General features: G+C 36.8%; 2 protein-coding genes across 3 annotated transcripts in view; one reads left to right on the top strand and one right to left on the bottom strand.

Moving 5' to 3' along the window:
• The first annotated feature begins 9,358 nt into the window (after positions 1–9,358).
• On the top strand, positions 9,359–11,102 carry LOC131124925 (fatty acid-binding protein, intestinal-like). Its single transcript, XM_058065929.2, has 4 exons — positions 9,359–9,523; positions 10,473–10,645; positions 10,732–10,839; positions 10,914–11,102. The coding sequence occupies exons 1-4, from the start codon at positions 9,457–9,459 to the stop codon at positions 10,962–10,964; spliced, it is 399 nt and encodes a 132-aa protein (XP_057921912.2). The 5' UTR covers positions 9,359–9,456; the 3' UTR covers positions 10,965–11,102.
• A 1,090-nt stretch (positions 11,103–12,192) lies between these two features.
• Positions 12,193–18,125, bottom strand: part of LOC131124923 (RNA-binding protein with multiple splicing-like) — a 33,493-nt gene continuing 27,560 nt past the window's right edge. For both annotated transcript variants that reach the window (XM_058065926.2, XM_058065925.2), the window contains exons 8-9: positions 16,221–16,338; positions 12,193–14,338 (exon numbers count right to left, since the gene is read on the bottom strand). The gene's annotated coding sequence lies outside the window, so the exon portion shown is untranslated. The remainder of the gene's footprint in view (positions 14,339–16,220; positions 16,339–18,125) is intronic.

Here is an 18,125-nt window from a genome sequence, read left to right as displayed (position 1 = left end):
TACTCCAAAAACATGCTAGGTTAATTAGCAACTCCAAATTGTCCATAGGTATGAATGTGAGTGTGAATGGTTGTTTGTCTATATGTTTGTCTATCGCCCGGAGATAGGCTCCAGCACGCCTGCGACCCTCGTGAGGATAAGCGTTAGAAAATGAATGAATGACTACTTAAAAGTGTCAAATGTGCTTGCGGTGTAATATTAGTCTAGAGTCTTTCGTATCTATCATTTGAGTGTTAAGTTGTTGTGTGATGATTTCAGCATGCGGTTTCCGAGCTCAACTGGCATTGCCTTATAGCTTGTGATTAGCTCCTGCCATAGAAGGAGCTACTGTTTCCTCATTGGCTCGCAAGAGACAGAGAATTTAAACTAGTCGCTAACGACAGACATTCAAACATAGAATTAGAGTCCACCATTTTCACCATTTCAGCAACAAAAAGTAAATATACACTGTAATATCCCTTTCAATGTTGTTTTTATTAGATTAATATGAGTTATAGTATCATGAGCAGTTTAATGTAGTATATCAATTTTATAATAGAAAATGATCAAGTATGTCAAAAATATGCGGGATTCCGCTTAATTGGTATCTAATTTTTGTATGAAATCGTACTTAATTTGATATTTTTGTTGCTTTTAGCATTCATGTCATAAAGTTCTTGACTTTTAGCTCTGTTACTATTTTTCCACTTTATTTCTTTTTGATAATAACTGCCATAAAATAAATTAAATCCTTCTCACCACTTAAATTAAGGTTACCATTATTTTCTATTTTTCTGTTTCTAACTCAGAAATATGTCCGAATGTGGATAGGTCTATGAAATTAATTTAATTTAACTAATGATATTTTTAACTGTTTTTCCAACTCTGTAAAATCCAACAAATTTCTGTACTAAATAAGTTTCGATGTTTTTCGAGTTCTACTATTGAAAGCAGGACTAAGTACAATGGAGTTTGTTTGTTGGTTTTTGCAGTTTTTTTTTCCACTGTGTAGCACTACACAGCGGCCATTGAAGCCTTCCATTAAGACTTTTAATAACGCCTAATGACTCGTCAAAGGTCTCGTTATTTAGAGAGACAACCAGGATTGACGGGAAAAGGACAAAAAGGACACAACGGAGGTGTGTTTTTTTTTTTTTTTTGCCGTGACATCACAGATCCTCTAAGCTGGCCTTTGTGGTCCATTCTCACCAGCAGGTTGTTTTCTGGTCTTCTCATTAGGACCTGATCCCAAAATTAGAAGCTCTGCATCTGGCCGTACGACGACCCCCATGTCAAGGAAAATACCTGCGGAGCTTTTGGCGCTACGGAATGCAACCTTTTCTCCTTACAGCCGCCATTAAAATCCTGCTTTTATTTACTGGGAATTAGCTATGAAATACTCTTAAATAAATACATTCTGCAGTTTATGATATTGTACAGTTTGTCGATCTCTGATACGCAGTACACAGTTGGTTACTTTTGTTATCTAAAACATTTAGTGTGATATTTGAAGTATATTTCTCCTGTAAATATCAGTCAAATCATGGACTGAATTGTACAACACATTTGATGTTTTAGTTGAGTGACACCAAAGGAAATGTCCACTTTGATGGTTTTTTTAAACAATTATCTTTATTGAAGTTGTTCATAGTACTTGAAATATAACCTGGTGTGTTCCCACACTGGCTGAAGATGATCTGAAGCACAAATCGGCGTCTTGTGATCAGATAAAGACTGTGAACGTTTCAGTGATGACACAACATGCAAAGCTGATAAAGACATCACATTTATCTCTGGAAGAGCTTTAAAACGTTCCCATTTCAACAACAAACATTTTTTTCCTCCTTCTTTGTTCCCACATGTGGTCAGAACTTGTATTTTCCCGCTTTTTATCACACATGAATCTGCATGAAGCTAGTCCATACATGCCAATGGACTTCTGTAGTAGTAGTAGTAGTAGTAGTAGTAGTAGTAGTAGTAGTAGTAGTAGTCTTATCTGTTCCTGTGCCTTTCCCCCTACAGGTTTTGAACCTTATCCACTTGTTGGAAGTACATTTCCTTTCATTTTATGTAATTAAATTATGTTGTACTGCCGTCATTGTGGGCTGCATGGTGGACGAGTGGTTACGGCGCAGGCCTCACAGCTAGGAGACCCGGGTTCGATTCCATCCTCGGCCTTCTCTGTGTGGAGTTTGCATGTTCGCCCTGTGCATGCGTGGGTTTTCTCCGGGTTTCCTCCCACATTCCAAAAAAACATGCTAGGTTAATTGGCCACTCCAAATTGTCCATAGGTATGAATGTGAGTGTGAATGGTTGTTTGTCTATATGTGCCCTGTGATTGGCTGGCCACCAGTCCAGGGTGTACCCCGCTGGAATAGGCTCCAGCACGCCTGCAAGGATAAGCGGTAGAAATGTACATTTTCGAGGCTTTGAGTTGTGGGCTCCTATTGAGCATAAACAAGTGATAAGCTTTCTAGATCTTCCAGATTCTGCACCTATTTCTGCAGTGTTTCCATGGACTTCCTGCTTTTGACCCAAACTGTCATTAAGTTAAATCCATCCCAGGCTCACATCTATTTATGCTCACTCTGCTGTGATTGGTCATACTCCCATGGACTACCGAGGACTTCCGGATACATAGGTACGTGTCCACTGGGGGCAGGCAATCTGCAGCTCATATAAGGAAGTCCAGATCGCTCTGACGTCAATAACTAAACTCTGTTAGAAAAAACTGTAAGACAATTTTTCTCAAAATTAGAACTATCGTCACACTCCTACTTTAAATGTATTACTACTTTAAAAATAGATGTAACAGCTCTGAAAAATAAAACTTGAATGCCATACAAAATATATACTGTCATTTGTATAAAACACACAAAAAGCATATTTTGCCTTACATAATTGTCCAGAAAAAATATGGACATACCTGAATTAAAAAAAAAAATCTCTAATGAGAATTTAGAAGGATTTGAAAAAAAAAAGTAAACAGAATGCTTGGTAAAATTTAATTTAATTTAATTTAATTTAATTTAATTTAATTTAATTTAATTTAATTTAATTTAATTTAATTTAATTTAATTTCTTGTTTGCAATAGTATGAATAATTTACCTTTCATTTCATATGAAAAGTACACTTTTAATTCGGGGGGAAAAAAGCAGTTTGACCAATTAATTTAAAAGTGCACTTCAATTAGTAGACTTTAATTGGACTTCATGCAAAAAAAGTAACGCGTAATTCACATAATAACTTCATGCACATTTCCTCTTTCCTAAGAGGATTTGAGCTTTATCCCCAAATTTGACAAATTCCCTGCCTTCAAAAAAACACTTTGATCCTCTCAAGCAAGCAGGGGGTACGAGGGTCCCCTACTTGGCAGCCCCAAAAAAGGGTTGGTTAGTCCAGCTGTGACTATGCTACAACATCTAATCCCTCATGTCGTCAAGTCAATGCACGTGCTTTTTTTGTCTTGTTACTTTGTGAAGGGAAGGCTGAGTGTGTGGGGGGGGTAAAGGTGGGCGGGTCACTTTTTCCACAACAAAATAACACACAAGCAGCAGAGCACTTCCTGGAAATGAGATGAAAGCCGGTTGAAAGCGACAAAAAGACAAATAAATCAAAGCATGGTGGCACGGCGGTCGAGTGGTTAGCGCGCAGACCTCACAGCTAGGAGACGAGGGTTCAATCCCACCCTCGGTTATCTCTGTGTGGAGTTTGCATGTTCTCCCCGTGCATGCGTGGGTTTTCTCCCACATTCCAAAAACATGCTAGGTTAATTAGCGACTCCAAATTGTCCATAGGTATGAATGTGAGTGTGAATGGTTGTTTGTCTATATGTGCCCTGTGATTGGCTGGCGACCAGTCCAGGGTGTACCCCGCAATCTCGCCCGAAGACAGCTGGGATAGGCTCCAGCACCCCCCGCGACCCTCATGAGGAAAAGCGGTAGAAAATGAATGGATGAAATCAAAGCATGATGGGGATTGATGTGGCGGCCATGTTGGTGTGGGAGGCTTAAAAACACTGGAGCAAATTCAGGTAATAGCACTTGTAGCCCCCCCCCCCCCACTCCCCAGTACTGATACCTTCTGAAACATCGTCTTTAGTGTCGTTTGTTCAGTTACATCTCAGTGGATTAGCATGATAAGTTTGTCGGTTAAGCGTGCAGAAACAAGCTCTTACACGCTTCAAGTAGGCCTAACTTGTTTTGCCGCCATTAAAGAAACAAAGCATGTTTTTCCACGATATCACACAATATACATCTTGTCTTGACACTTTTTCCCGGTGCAACTCGATAGTCTTGTTTCTAGTTAATCTACTCCATTTAATGTAAACTAAACTTAATCTAATAACGTGTGAAATTCTTCCGTAACAGGACATTTTAAAAGTACTACATATTGTCGTCCACACACTGCTAACCGGACACATTTGTTACTTAATATGCTAGTAATTGTCATTAGTGTGGGTTTGAACATGGATTTAATACAAAATATAGTTAAAAGGTTGATAATGGATGTTAATGCGTTACGTTTAGGTCAGTGTTTGGCTAATGTTAGCATTGTTTAGTTGTTTTAGCACGCCTCCGTGGACACGCTTCCAGACTAGTTGACCTGCGGAATGCGACGCTCACACTTGGCTGAGGCTGCTTATATAAACATTGATGTTTACCAGGGCATCCATGCTTGGAAAAACACACAAGACTGCAAGATTGCACACTAAGACAATTCTGGAAATTCCTAAAACTCTTCGGGCATTGAAAATGTGATTCCATGAAGACAGGAAAATCATAACTAACCTTATCTAGTAAAAGTATAAGAAATCATATTCATCATTATATATATATATATGTGTGTGTGTGTGTGTATATATATATTTATATGTGTGTGTATATATATATTTATATGTGTGCGTATATATGTGTGTGTGTGTATGTGTGTATATGTATGTGTGTATATATATATATATGTGTATATACATGTGTGTGTGTATATATATGTGTGTGTATATATATGTGTACATATATATATGTGTACGTATGTATATATATATATATATATATATGTATGTATATGTATGTGTGTGTATGTATGTATATATGTGTGTGTGTGTATGTATGTATATATATGTGTGTATATATGTATGTATATATATATATGTGTGTATATATGTATGTGTACATATACATATATGTGTATATATATATGTACTATGTGTACATATATATGTGTGTATATATGTATATATGTGTACATATATATGTGTGTATATATATGTGTGTGTATATATGTGTATATGTGTGTATATGTATGTATGTACATATATATGTGTGTACATATATATACATATATACTATGTATATGTACATATATGTGTACATATATGTGTATATGTGCGTGTATGTATGTATGTGTGTATATATATGTGTATATGTGTGTATATATGTGTGTGTATATATGTGTATATGTGTGTATATGTATGTGTGTATATATATGTGTACATATATATATATATGTGTGTGTACATATATATGTATATGTACATATATATGTGTACATACATATATGTATATATATATGTGTACATACATATATGTTTATATATGTGTGTGTGTATGTATGTGTGTATATATATATGTGTGTGTATATATGTGTATATGTGTGTATATGTATGTGAATATATATATGTGTGTATATATATATGTGTGTACATATATATACATATATGTATATGTACATATATATATGTGTGTGTATATATGCATGTGTACATATATATGTGTATATATGTATATATGTGTACATATATGTGTGTATATATATGTGTACACACACACACATATATATATAAACCTTTGATGATAATTTTGTGAATGAATGATATGTAAAATTGAAGGTAGACATACGTAACATGAAATATCCCAATACTTGAATCACTATACATCCAGTGATACTACAATCAAATCATTGATTGATTATTTGTACTTCGTTGTCCACTTTCCATCATGAACCCAAGCAAAGGTGGCACCCCCTGTACCTCGAACCGCCCCCCTCCCTCTGCTCCTCTCCCTGTGCCCCATTACCCCTAATCTCAAAGGTCATGAGAAATGTTGCGCTAATCCCCTCCGCCTCACAAACAAAACAAAAAAAAGGGTTTTCTTTTGTTTTGTATGTGAACAAAGAAGGTGTGGGAGTGTGCGTGCACACACACACACACACATACACACACACACACACATACACACACATACACACATAGTGGAGCACCTGCAATTAAGAGCTTATCCGGAGTGAGGAGGAGAGGAAATGTCCAAAGATTAGCTGCGAAAGAAGCGATGAAGTTTGTCACAGAATATTCCTTACAGGATGCGGGAGGACAGCCTCACCTTACACCTGTTGGGAATGTGCCGACATGTGAAAGCAGCACCGTCGTCAGTGAATGAATGAATGAATGAATGAAGGAGGCCTTTTGTTTGTAGGAACATGTTAGATGATGGAGGGATGAATACATCTGCCAGGAAGGAAAAGGAAGTGTGATGCTGTCACTCTACAACAACCATGATATGACACTGAAGGACCAACATCAGCATTATAGAAATACGTACATCTCAAATCATCAAGAAATATGGATGGGCCAGCAAGCCCGTATGTACATGCATGTACATGCATACATACATACATACATACATACATACAAACACACATACAAACACACATACATGCATACATACATACATACATACATACATACATACATACATACAAACACACATACAAACGCACATACATGCATACATACATACACGCATACATATATACAGACATATATACATGCATACATATGTATGTGTGTAAATGTATGTATGTGTGTGTGTGTTTTATTGTATGTGTGTATGTATCTATGTATATATTTATGTATGTATACATGCACTACGCTACACTACTCTACTACTGTATGTAGTACACTACTATGTATTACATACATAAATAAATACATACATACAATAACACATGCAAACATATATACATACATGTCTCCATACAGTAACACATACATGCATGTATGTATGTATATACGTATATATATATGTATATATATATGTATGTATGTATGTATGTATGTATATATGTATGTATGTACATATGTATGTATATATATGTATGTGTATATATGTGTATATATGTATGTATGTATATATGTATGTATATATATGTGTGTGTATATATATATGTATATATATGTATGTATGTATATATATATGTACGTATATATATAAATATATGTATGTATATATATGTATGTGTGTGTATATATGTATGTATGTATATATATATGTATGTCTATATGTATGTGTGTGTATATATGTATGTATGTATATATATGTATGTATATATGTATGTGTGTATATATATGTATGTATGTATATATGTATGTATATATGTATGTGTGTATGTATATATGTATGTATATATATGTATGTATATATGTATGTGTGTATATATGTATGTATGTATGTATATATATATATGTATGTGTGTATATGTATGTATGTATGTATGTGCGTATGTACGTATGTACGTATGTACGTATGTACGTATGTATGTATGTATGTAGTCAAAAATCACCACCCTCAAACTCTGGTATTTTATGCCATTTTTGGATGCTTCTCGGGTCCCTGTTGAGCGTGTGTGAGGTTTCCACTGTTTTTTTTTTTTTTTTTTTACCAGAAAAGTGCATTAGAAGCAAGTTGAAAATTAAAAAACAAAAAAAACGACATACTAACCCCTTACGTTTTTGTCAAAAATCACTGCCCTCAAACTCTGGAATTTCATGCCATTTGAGGATGCTTCTGAGGCCCCTGTTGAGTGTGTGTGAGGTTTCCACTGTTTGTTTATTTGACCAGAAAAGTGCATTAGAAGCAAGTTGAAAAAACTCCCCCAAAAAACGACATACTAACCCCTTACGTTTTTTTTTTCAAAATTCACCGCCATTTTATGCCATTTTGGATACTTCCGGGGCCTTCTTTTTTCTCTTTTATCAAAACGATAAAGGGAAATGCCAAAAAAAGCCAGGACGTTTTTGACTTGTTTCTGCTGCCCTCTATTGGCCACCACAAGAATTGCATTTCAAAGTCAACTACTGCACGTGAGCTCATTGTTGCGTTGAGCACGAATCGACTTTACTTAAACGATTTTATTTCAATAAATAAATAATACTGAAATAATATCTACTACAATATCTAACTACAATATTAGCTCAGTTGGATTAACTTATAATTCTTCTTTGTGTTTTACAATTTAATTATGACCCTGACACAAAATCAATATGAAGCACATTATGAAAGGTATGCTATTAAATATTAAGACAATGCCATCCAATATTGATATTGCAATGAATGCATATCATACTCAGCTAGCAATACCCAACATTGTTATGTGATTATATGATTATAATATATTGTTAGCGTGTGTGATATTAGTTTTATTATGATTGTATGTATAGCTATATAGATATACGAGGGTGGGCTCTGCGGGGGTCCGGCGCTGGGCGTTCCATCTCTGCCGCCCGGTCCTCCATGGGGCAGTGGGTCTGGGTCTCTTCTGTCCCGGCCGAGGCGGTCCTGTGTCGGTGGTCGGGCCTGGGGTTACCTGGGGTGTCGCCCGGGTTCCGCTTCCTGTGGGTGTGTGGCGCGGGGGGGGGGCGCCTCCGGCCGTGGACGGGCTCCCTTCCAGTTGGCGGGGGCGCCCTTGTGCCCGCAGGTGTGTAGCCATTGATGCCCTTCTGTCCTAGTGGGGTATGGTTTCCTGCCGGTCTCGGGGGTGTGGATCTCCTCCGGCCTGCTGGCGCCCTGTTACCGGTACATGGCCCCTTGCTGGTCTCTTCGGGGGGATTCTTTGGGGGCGGCAATTTATTTTTTTCAAATAACGGCAAATAAAATTTCATAGTACACGGCGGTCTAGTGGTTAGCGTGCAGATCTCACAGCTAGGAGACCAGGGTTCAATTCCACCTTCTGTCATCTCCGTGTGGAGTCTGTATCTTCTCGCTAGTCATGTGACCATTCACTTGTTGCTTAGCAAGACTTCCTGAAGCTCAACGGACAACCAATGGCATTTTTGTAATACTTGCACGAGCGTGGGATCGCACCACATTTCTATGCAGGTCACAAACACAGGGCGACAGGGGTGCTGTGGCGGTGGGGCCTCAGTTGACTGACTGCCTCCAAACTCGGGCCCCCCCCCCCTACCACCCACACCAAAGAGCCCACCCTTGTTCTGTCTTTGCTCATTTTACCCGAGAACAGTAGCTCAGTGTTTGGCGAGAGGGGGGCGTCAACCCGACTGGCCCTCTGGTTATTTATCAGCGTATCCTGGACGGGTCGAGCCACATCAGGAGATAATGGTGGTGGGGGGGTGTCTGAGGGTGGGTGGCGGTATATAAATTGGCACTCAATGGACAGTCCCACGGTTTACGACAATACAAGACATGGCGTTCGATGGAACCTGGAAGGTGGACCGTAGCGAGAACTATGACAAGTTCATGGAAGAAATGGGTGAGTCTTGGTGTCCCGGTACTATGTTTTACAGTTTTTAGATATGAAAAAAACTTTAAGGGGGGACTAGGGATACTGTACATAGAAGTAAGTGCGGTACTAAACTGGAGTACCAACACACCGTTTTTGACCTTTTTGTCTAAGGAAAAAAACACTGTATGGTGACAGTAGCATATATTGTTGTAGCACTACAGTTTTATTGTAGTTTTTATTTATACAATATTACAATATTGTCCATGCAACTCCACATTATTTTAGCAGGCTGATTTAGTGATGGAAATTTTGGCTCGTTTCGAGTTGTCGCTTTCGGTTCCCAAGTGGATCCGACAATTTTCTTTCCTTCTTAAATGAATTTATTAGCAAATTAGCTGGATTGTGTAAAAATAATTGCTGATGTCAAATGTTTATTTAATTTATTTTCTGACAAACGAATCGGCTCGGAGTACACAGTGTGTGTGTTTAACACAGACCCCCACTCTACGCTGACACACATCTTGACCAATGACATTCATCTTTGCCATTCCCAATCAGATTCCCAACCATACGAGTTGGCTATCTAATTTAGTTGTTCATATAAAAGTTGGAAGGAAGATAATCAGGAAATTTGAGTGTTAAGGAATACACTTTCAGTCATCAACCAATCAGAGGACAGCAACATGCGGTCGTCTCTGGGAAATCTGACTAGTAAAACAAAACATCCCCATTGCTAATAGTGTTTAAGTGACATGGGCCAGCACTCCTCATTCTGAAGGCCCTGGGCAGATTACATCGACATGGCAACACAAAAAATACAACATACTGGAAGCAGTGTAGCCGCTACAAAATTGACATCAGAATTTAATCAAACATATAGTACTACTACCAGTATCAAACCCTCTCGATGCATTAATTAACTAGCTAACGGAATTCTTAATTAACTGTGATTTTTTTTTGTCCTCTTAAAAAAAAGGCATCAACGTCATGAAACGCAAGTTGGCGGAGCACGACAACCTGAAGATCACAATTGAGCAAAAAGGTGACGACTTCCACATCAAAGAATCCAGCACGTTCCGCACTAAAGACATCGACTTCACCCTCGGAACGCCATTCGACTACAGCCTAGCCGACGGCACTGACGTCTCGGTACGTTATCACACTAACTATTACAAGATGATAAAATAATCATGAAAAATGAACTTTTTTTTTGGAATGGAAATGTCTACCATTAGGGTACATGGCAGATGGATGGAGACATGCTAAAGGGTAAATTTACCAGGAAAGACAACAACAAGGTGTTAACCACCACCAGGGCTCTTGTGGGAGGAGAATTAGTGCAGGTCAGTATAAATGTATAAAAGTAGTACTTTACTTTTACCCACAATAATGACATCTTTTGTCTTTTTCCCAACAGACTTACAGCTACGAAGGCGTTGATGCCAAGAGAATTTTCCAGAAGCAGTAATTTTTACCTTAATATAAATATAGAAAAATAGGACAAATAACACTTATTCCTACATTTTAGCCATTTAATAGGGCTAAGGATTTTTGCACTAATTCATTGAATAAACATGACAATAAAAGTGATTTTTTTAGTAGTGTGTCTGGTCTCATGTGGTCTGATTGTGACATGTCCAACATAATGGACAATAGTGGGAAAAGACACAATGGGAATGGTGGGAATAATGGTGGACAATGATGCATTCATTGGCAATTATAACATCCATGAGTGGAATTACATTCTCGGTCTTTTGTTTTGGGCCCATTATCATAATTTAAATGTATCAAAATAATGAAAGAATTGATTTTTATTTAAACAAATGAGTTCCTTAACAACAAAGTATTATTTTAATTAAATGATTATGTTGTAATAACACTATTTGTTCACAAGAGGGCATTGTAACAACATTTTACAGTTTCTGTGGATTATTTTTATTTGGATTATTATTGTTGACATTATGTTGATACACTGTTTTTTTTTTAATAATTTGTGCATGTCATATCATATTCCATCTTATTATTTAAAACACATTTTCTTTATGGACTTTACAGTACAGTTGCAATTTATTCAATGCCACGCCAACCCGTCCCCACCACATCTCCCATCCGTCCACCGACTCGGTGTATAGTATCATTCAAAGATTAGATAAGCAGGAAGTCCATGGAAACACTGCAGAAATAGGTGTAGAATCTGGAAGATCTAGAAAGCTTTCTGTGTGAGTTATCACTTGTACATGCTCAATAGGAGCCTACAACTCAAAGCCCCGAAAATTAGCATTTCTACCTTATCCTCAGGAGGGTCGCGGGCGTGCTGGAGCCGATTTCAGCGGGGTACACCCTGGACTGGTTGCCAGCCAATCACAGGGCACATATAGACAAACAACCATTCACACTCACATTCATACCTATGGACAATTTGGAGTCGCTAATTAACCTAGCATGTTTTTGGAATGTGGGAAGAAACCGGAGTTCCCGCATGCATGGAGAGAACATGCAAACTCCACACTGAGATGGCCGAGGGTGGAATTGAACTCAGGTCTCCTGGCTGTGTGGTCTGCGTGTTAACCACTTAGCTGCCGATTATGAAAATACATAAAAAAAAAAACATGCATCACGTCCAGATATGCACTAAAGATACAGTTTTCACTCAAGGGGGGTACAGTAATACACAAAAAACACCCAAAAAAAATCACTGAGGATCTTGTCAATCTTTAATGGCAAACGGTCTCATTTAACATTTTCATAAAAACATGTTTTTTGTTTTTTAAAAAAAAAAACAAAACAATTCATTGAATGCCGTTTCTCGCGTTTCTGCGGCTAAATAAAACACACACACATACATAACATACATAAACACTCACACATGCACTCACACACACACAAACACATACATGCTGTGAATATGAACAGAAAAATGCACCCACTTTGTATACAGCAACAAGGAAAAGTCATCAGCGTTTTTTGTTAGGGTTTTTTTTTTTTTGCTGTACCATACGGCAGCCAAAATAGAAAAAAAAAGGACCGTTGTATTTCACAGTGAATGATACAGTATTTATATATCATACATACAGTAGTCACAGCTAGAAAATGAATATACAATAATACAATACATTGAATAAGAATAATAATAGAATGCTTGGCTTCTTCATTAATCTTCTTAAAAACAACACCCTTAATAATAATAAAAACACACACACACACACTTCATAAATACTTGTTCTAATAAAGTCGATGCTTCAACCCAACCCAAAAACAATAGATTCTCATGAAATCAAAAATAATGTGCATATTATCCATATTCATTAATGACTAGTCTGAAAGAGTATTAAGGTTGCAAAGTCGATAAAAGGCAGAGAATAATAGAAAAAGTCGAAATTGGACGGTAAAAGTAGTAATACTGCGAGACAATTTTTTGTGTTGAATGACAGTAAAGTCATAATATTGTGAGAATAAAGTTGTAGTTACAAACATAAAGTTGTAAACATAATGTTGCCATTCACTTTTTTTCATTGTAACGATATGCTTATTTTATAATGCTTAATACTTTTATATCATTTTTGTAATACTACAGCAAATAGCCATTGCCTTTTTCTTATAATATTCTTTTACAACTTTTGTCTCATAATATCATGATAGCTTGAATTCAATATAGCTATTTCCTAATCATTTTAAGACATTAAATGACTATTTTGTATTGTTTTTACAATTATTTAACTATTCTCATGACATAAAAATCCTATATTATTAAGATTCTTCTTGTAATATTACGACTTTATGTACCACTACAGCTTTTTTCTTCTAAATTGGGACATTTTTCTCGCAAAATTATGACTTTTTGTACCGTTACAACATTTTTCTTGTAATATTCAGACTTTTTTCCTGAAAGCATTTCACCTTTTTTTTTTTTCATGTAATAGTTTTTTGTAGTAATCTCGTTACAATGCCAATCATGTACCATTACGACTTTTTTTTCCTCGTAATTTGCTTTGCATCGCGACCTTAACACTTCTTCGTATGATTGTACGTACAGTGATTACGCTATAGATAAATCAGGAAAATCGTTTAGCTCCCAGAAGCCAAACATTACAAATTTTGCCGTTAAAATATCGAACAAAAATGATTCGGATTTGCTCCCCACCACGGCTATATGGGCTAATTATAAATTGGGACAGCAATTGTTACAGCAGATGTAGCAAACAAACAAAAAGGTTTCTTTTCCTCTTCATTATTATGTACATTTATTACGTACATTTTATTTGTAAAAAAAAAAAAATCATTTGGCTGCCTAGAGTTGGAGTGACGGTAAAAAATCAGACAATAAAGGTATCAAAAAATAGGAATAGTTTCAAATAAAATGCTTTTGGTGTGTTGCTGTTTGCTAATTATAGCATGGGGGCTTTCATGTAACTATGACAAGACAAAGAGCACACCAAGAGGACGGCTTTGGTATTGCACTCTCATATGGGCAAAGAAAAAGATTTGAATGTTTTTAACCAAACAATGCCGAGCTTTAAATGCACACTCCAGCTCAACGTTTCGATTACAAAAATACCTTTCTGGAAAATATCTCCCAATGTACAATGTTGGTTTATTTTTTGTTTGGTTTTTTTTTTGCAAAGTCATGCTCCAACATGTACTAACGTGAATAAGTATATTATAATAATAGTAGTAATAATAATAATAGCCACGAGGAGGCGCTGCATTCACACTTCCAATGCATAAAGGTTTCACAAAGGGAGGTGTAGCTTTAAAAAAAAAAAAAAAAAAGAAAAGAGTTAGGAGGTGGTGGGTTCTCGATGTGTGATGGAGGCGGGGGTCTGCTATGTCCTCAGAGGCTGCCTGCCAGAGACACAAAGAGACAGGGAGGGGGAAGGGGGGGTGTGAGGTTGCTATGGTGACTGAACACTAATGAAAACACAAAGCGAGGGGGGGGGCAGATCACCACAGGGAGGGGTGACACAAACACCCATCAAAGCAAAAAAATACTGTACAGTCCAACCTTGGTTGTCTTGGTTTGGTTGCACGGGAATAGCCCGGGTCAAAACATCAGACGGAAATTAAACAGTTTTTTTAATGAAACACATTCCACCACTCTTCAACTTCATTCTGACATTATTTCGACCTTTTTTTTAATATTATGGAAGATTCTTAAGCCATTACAAAAAACTATTCACTCGTAATAATCAGACCTGATTTTTTCGGATTTTTTCATCGGAATACTACAACTCCATTCCAGTTTTTCCATGTTTTTTCTTAAAATGTTACACATTTTCCATAACATTACTACTTTATTCTTGTAATTTCACAACCTATTTACTAGACTGGTGTTCATTTCAAGGTTTTCTATTATTTATTTAGGTATTATTATTATTACTATTATTAATAATAATAATAATAATAAGAAAAAGAAGAAGAAGAACAAGAACAAGAAGAACAAGAACAAAAATAAAAATAAGAATAAGAAGAATAAGAATATAATATTATTAATAATAAGAATAAGAAGAATATAATATTAATAATAATAATAATCATTAGCATTATTAATAATAATAATAAGAAGAAGAAGAAGAAGAAGAAGAAGAACAAGAACAAGAAGAACAAGAACAAGAACAAGAAGAACAAGAAGAACAAGAAGAACAAGAAGAAGAACAAGAACAAGAAGAACAAGAAGAACAAGAAGAACAAGAAGAAGAAGAAGAAGAACAAGAAGAACAAGAAGAACAAGAAGAACAAGAAGAACAAGAAGAACAAGAAGAAGAACAAGAACAAGAAGAACAAGAAGAACAAGAAGAACAAGAACAAGAAGAACAAGAACAAGAAGAACAAGAACAAGAAGAACAAGAACAAGACCAAGAAGAACAAGAAGAACAAGAAGAACAAGAAGAACAAGAAGAACAAGAAGAACAAGAAGAACAAGAAGAACAAGAATAAAAATAAGAATAAGAAGAATATAATATTATTATTAATAATAAGAATAAGAAAAATATAATATTAATAATAATTATTATTATTATCATTATTATTATTATTAATAATAATAATAATAATAATAATATTTACACCTGTTACGGTACAATGGTATTCCCGTAACGACCATCCATCCATTCGTTTTCTATACCGCTTATCCTCATGAGGGTCACAGGCATGCTGGAGCCTATCCCAGCTGTCTTTGGGTAAGAGGCGGGGTACACCCTGGACTGGTGGCCAGCCAAACATGCCAACTCCATACAGGGATACTCAACAGAGATTCGGACCCATAGATCTCCTGACTGTGTGGCCAACTTGTTAACCGCTAGGGCACTGTGCAGCCCCACTACCACTTATATTCATATTTGCACTTATTATTACAACTAATTTTCATACAATGACAACTTTTTCCTGACACTTCATCTTTTTTTGTAAGATTGAAGTTGTCAGCTGTTTTTTTTTAATTGCACTAAGGTCTCCAAGTTCAAAATGTAATCAAATTCCAAACTAGACGCTTGATTTGACCAAGTTCTGCACATGCCAATATGACAGCCAATTATTGTTATCTATTGCTGATGACAAAGGAGCCTTAAGAAGTAGTCTTGCTGCGTGCTATGTCGTGTTATGCTGCCGCCCTACAAGCCAAGTGAAAGCAGCCAGAGGGCAGCGAGAAGAGAAGAGGAGGTGAAGGTGTGATGTTTACACCTTCGGTTGCTGTCTGTCGCCATCAATGAGCAATAACATGGACACTTACCGACGGTTGGCTGCTCGTGAAGTCCGGCGTCAGTCCTCCTAGCTTCTAAGTGGACCAGAGAGGTCCAGTCGGCAACGCCCGTCACAGCCGGCCGAGGCCACCATCACACATCAGGAACCTGAGGAGACATCTCATCATCATGTATAGAATGTGTGACGCAACAAACAACAACAATATACACTAGATAGAACACTTCAGTTTGAATTATTACATTTTCAATTTTACTACGGGCGGCACGGAGGTCTAGTGGTTAGCGCGCAGACCTCACAGCTAGGAGACCAGGGTTCAATTCCACCCTCGGCTATCTCTGTGTGGAGTTTGCATATTCCCCCTGTGCATGCGTGGGTTTTCTCCGGGTACTCCGGGTTCCTCCCACATTCCAAAAACATGCTAGGTTAATTAGCGACTCCAAATTGTCATTGGTATGAATGTGAGTGTGAATGGTTGTTTGTCTATATGTGCCCTGTGATTGGCTGGCGACCAGTCCAGGGTGTACCCCGCCTCTCGCACGAAGTCAGCTGGGATAGGCTCCAGCACCCCCCGCGACCCTCGAGAGGAAAAAGTGGTAGAAAATGAATTAATGAATGTATGAATTTTACTACTTTTTCTCATAGTATTATGACTTTAGTCTTGAAGTATGAGAAAAAAAATCTAATACTAAAAAGCCATAATGGTATGAGCGTTAAGTCGTTATAGTATGAGAAAAAAGCAGAAACTTCAGAAGGATGAAATCGTAAATGTACGAGAATAAAGTCGCAACATTATGAGAAAAAAGTAGGAATGTCACACAAATAAAATTAGAATGGTACAAGAATAAAATTGTAAAATAATAAGAAAAAAAATTGTGAAAAGATTATTATGAGGCGAAAAGTAGCAAAATCAGCTCCAAATGAAATGAAAAATTCAAATCAAGCTAAAAATGTCTGAAAATGTGTTTTTCTCTTTAATAGTAGCAAAACATTTGAGGGGCTTGAAGGGGCTTTAACCATGAAGGGCTGCGTTCAAAGACATCATGTAACTTAAGTTGAGTGTACAGTAGATGGATGTTTTGGAGGATTTCCAAGTATACTTCAAAGTATACATCAAATTGTACTTCCCCAGTAAGAGTTATGTTAGTGAGAGATAAAAAAATACCCACTTACTGTTTTTCTTTGTCTTTCTGTTCATTTAGGCCACACAGCAAAGTTTTTGTGATTTTCAGAGTGTCAGTGAATGCACCTCACTGTCCTGTGCGTTAATTACGCCCCCCAAAAAATCAATGTAATTAATTCAATTAATAAATTACAGTCGTTAACTCACTATTTTTTGGCAACCCTAGTAATGACACAAGAATTAAATTGTAATTTATGAGAAAAATAGCAGAATGGTATGACAAGTACAACAAAAAAATCTTTCTCATAATATACGTTATTTTTGAAAATATCTAATATTGATTATAGATGAAACAATAATATTAGTTAATAATAATACAACTATTATACCAGAACAAGTCAGTAACAGTATTAAATAACAATATTTCTCCCATGACACTACCACAACAAAGCGATCTCAAAAATAGAAATTGTTTTTTTTGGACAAGAAAAGATTATTTTCCTCTGTTGACGCGACACGGCTGGCCTAGCTAATGTCCCGTTGCGCGCTCAATCAAGGATGAGTGAATGGATGCACTCTCCATAGCTTTGCACCCTAATTTGTTCTGCCTGAGACTCTCCCCCAAGGTTAAAGATCGGGTTGATCATTGAACACGTCGGAGCGGGTTTGCCAACGGTTTAGCGATTCGACGGCTTAATGTGTGACATCCGAGAACGGGAAGCCAGGCGCATAACGTGAGATAGGTAAACAAGTCCTGTTGGATGTGGACGACGATTTGTTATCTCGTCAATGAGTGCTTTGTTTTTTTGGCTT

This window comes from Doryrhamphus excisus, linkage group LG2 (genome assembly GCF_037039965.1).
Source record: "Doryrhamphus excisus strain RoL-2023G ecotype Guam linkage group LG2, RoL_Dexc_Guam_v1.1, whole genome shotgun sequence".
Lineage (NCBI taxonomy): Eukaryota > Metazoa > Chordata > Actinopteri > Syngnathiformes > Syngnathidae > Doryrhamphus > Doryrhamphus excisus.
This window is presented reverse-complemented; position numbering and strand designations above follow the sequence as displayed.

What these genes read in the sequence shown, in the direction of transcription:
- LOC131124925 (XM_058065929.2), top strand. Translation starts at nt 9,457, where the DNA reads ATGGCGTTCGATGGAACCTGGAAGGTGGACCGTAGCGAGAACTATGAC. An exon ending in CAAGTTCATGGAAGAAATGG is followed by an intron (nt 9,524 to 10,472) that starts GTGAGTCTTGGT and finishes CTTAAAAAAAAG; the next exon opens with GCATCAACGTCATGAAACGC. An exon ending in CCGACGGCACTGACGTCTCG is followed by an intron (nt 10,646 to 10,731) that starts GTACGTTATCAC and finishes GTCTACCATTAG; the next exon opens with GGTACATGGCAGATGGATGG.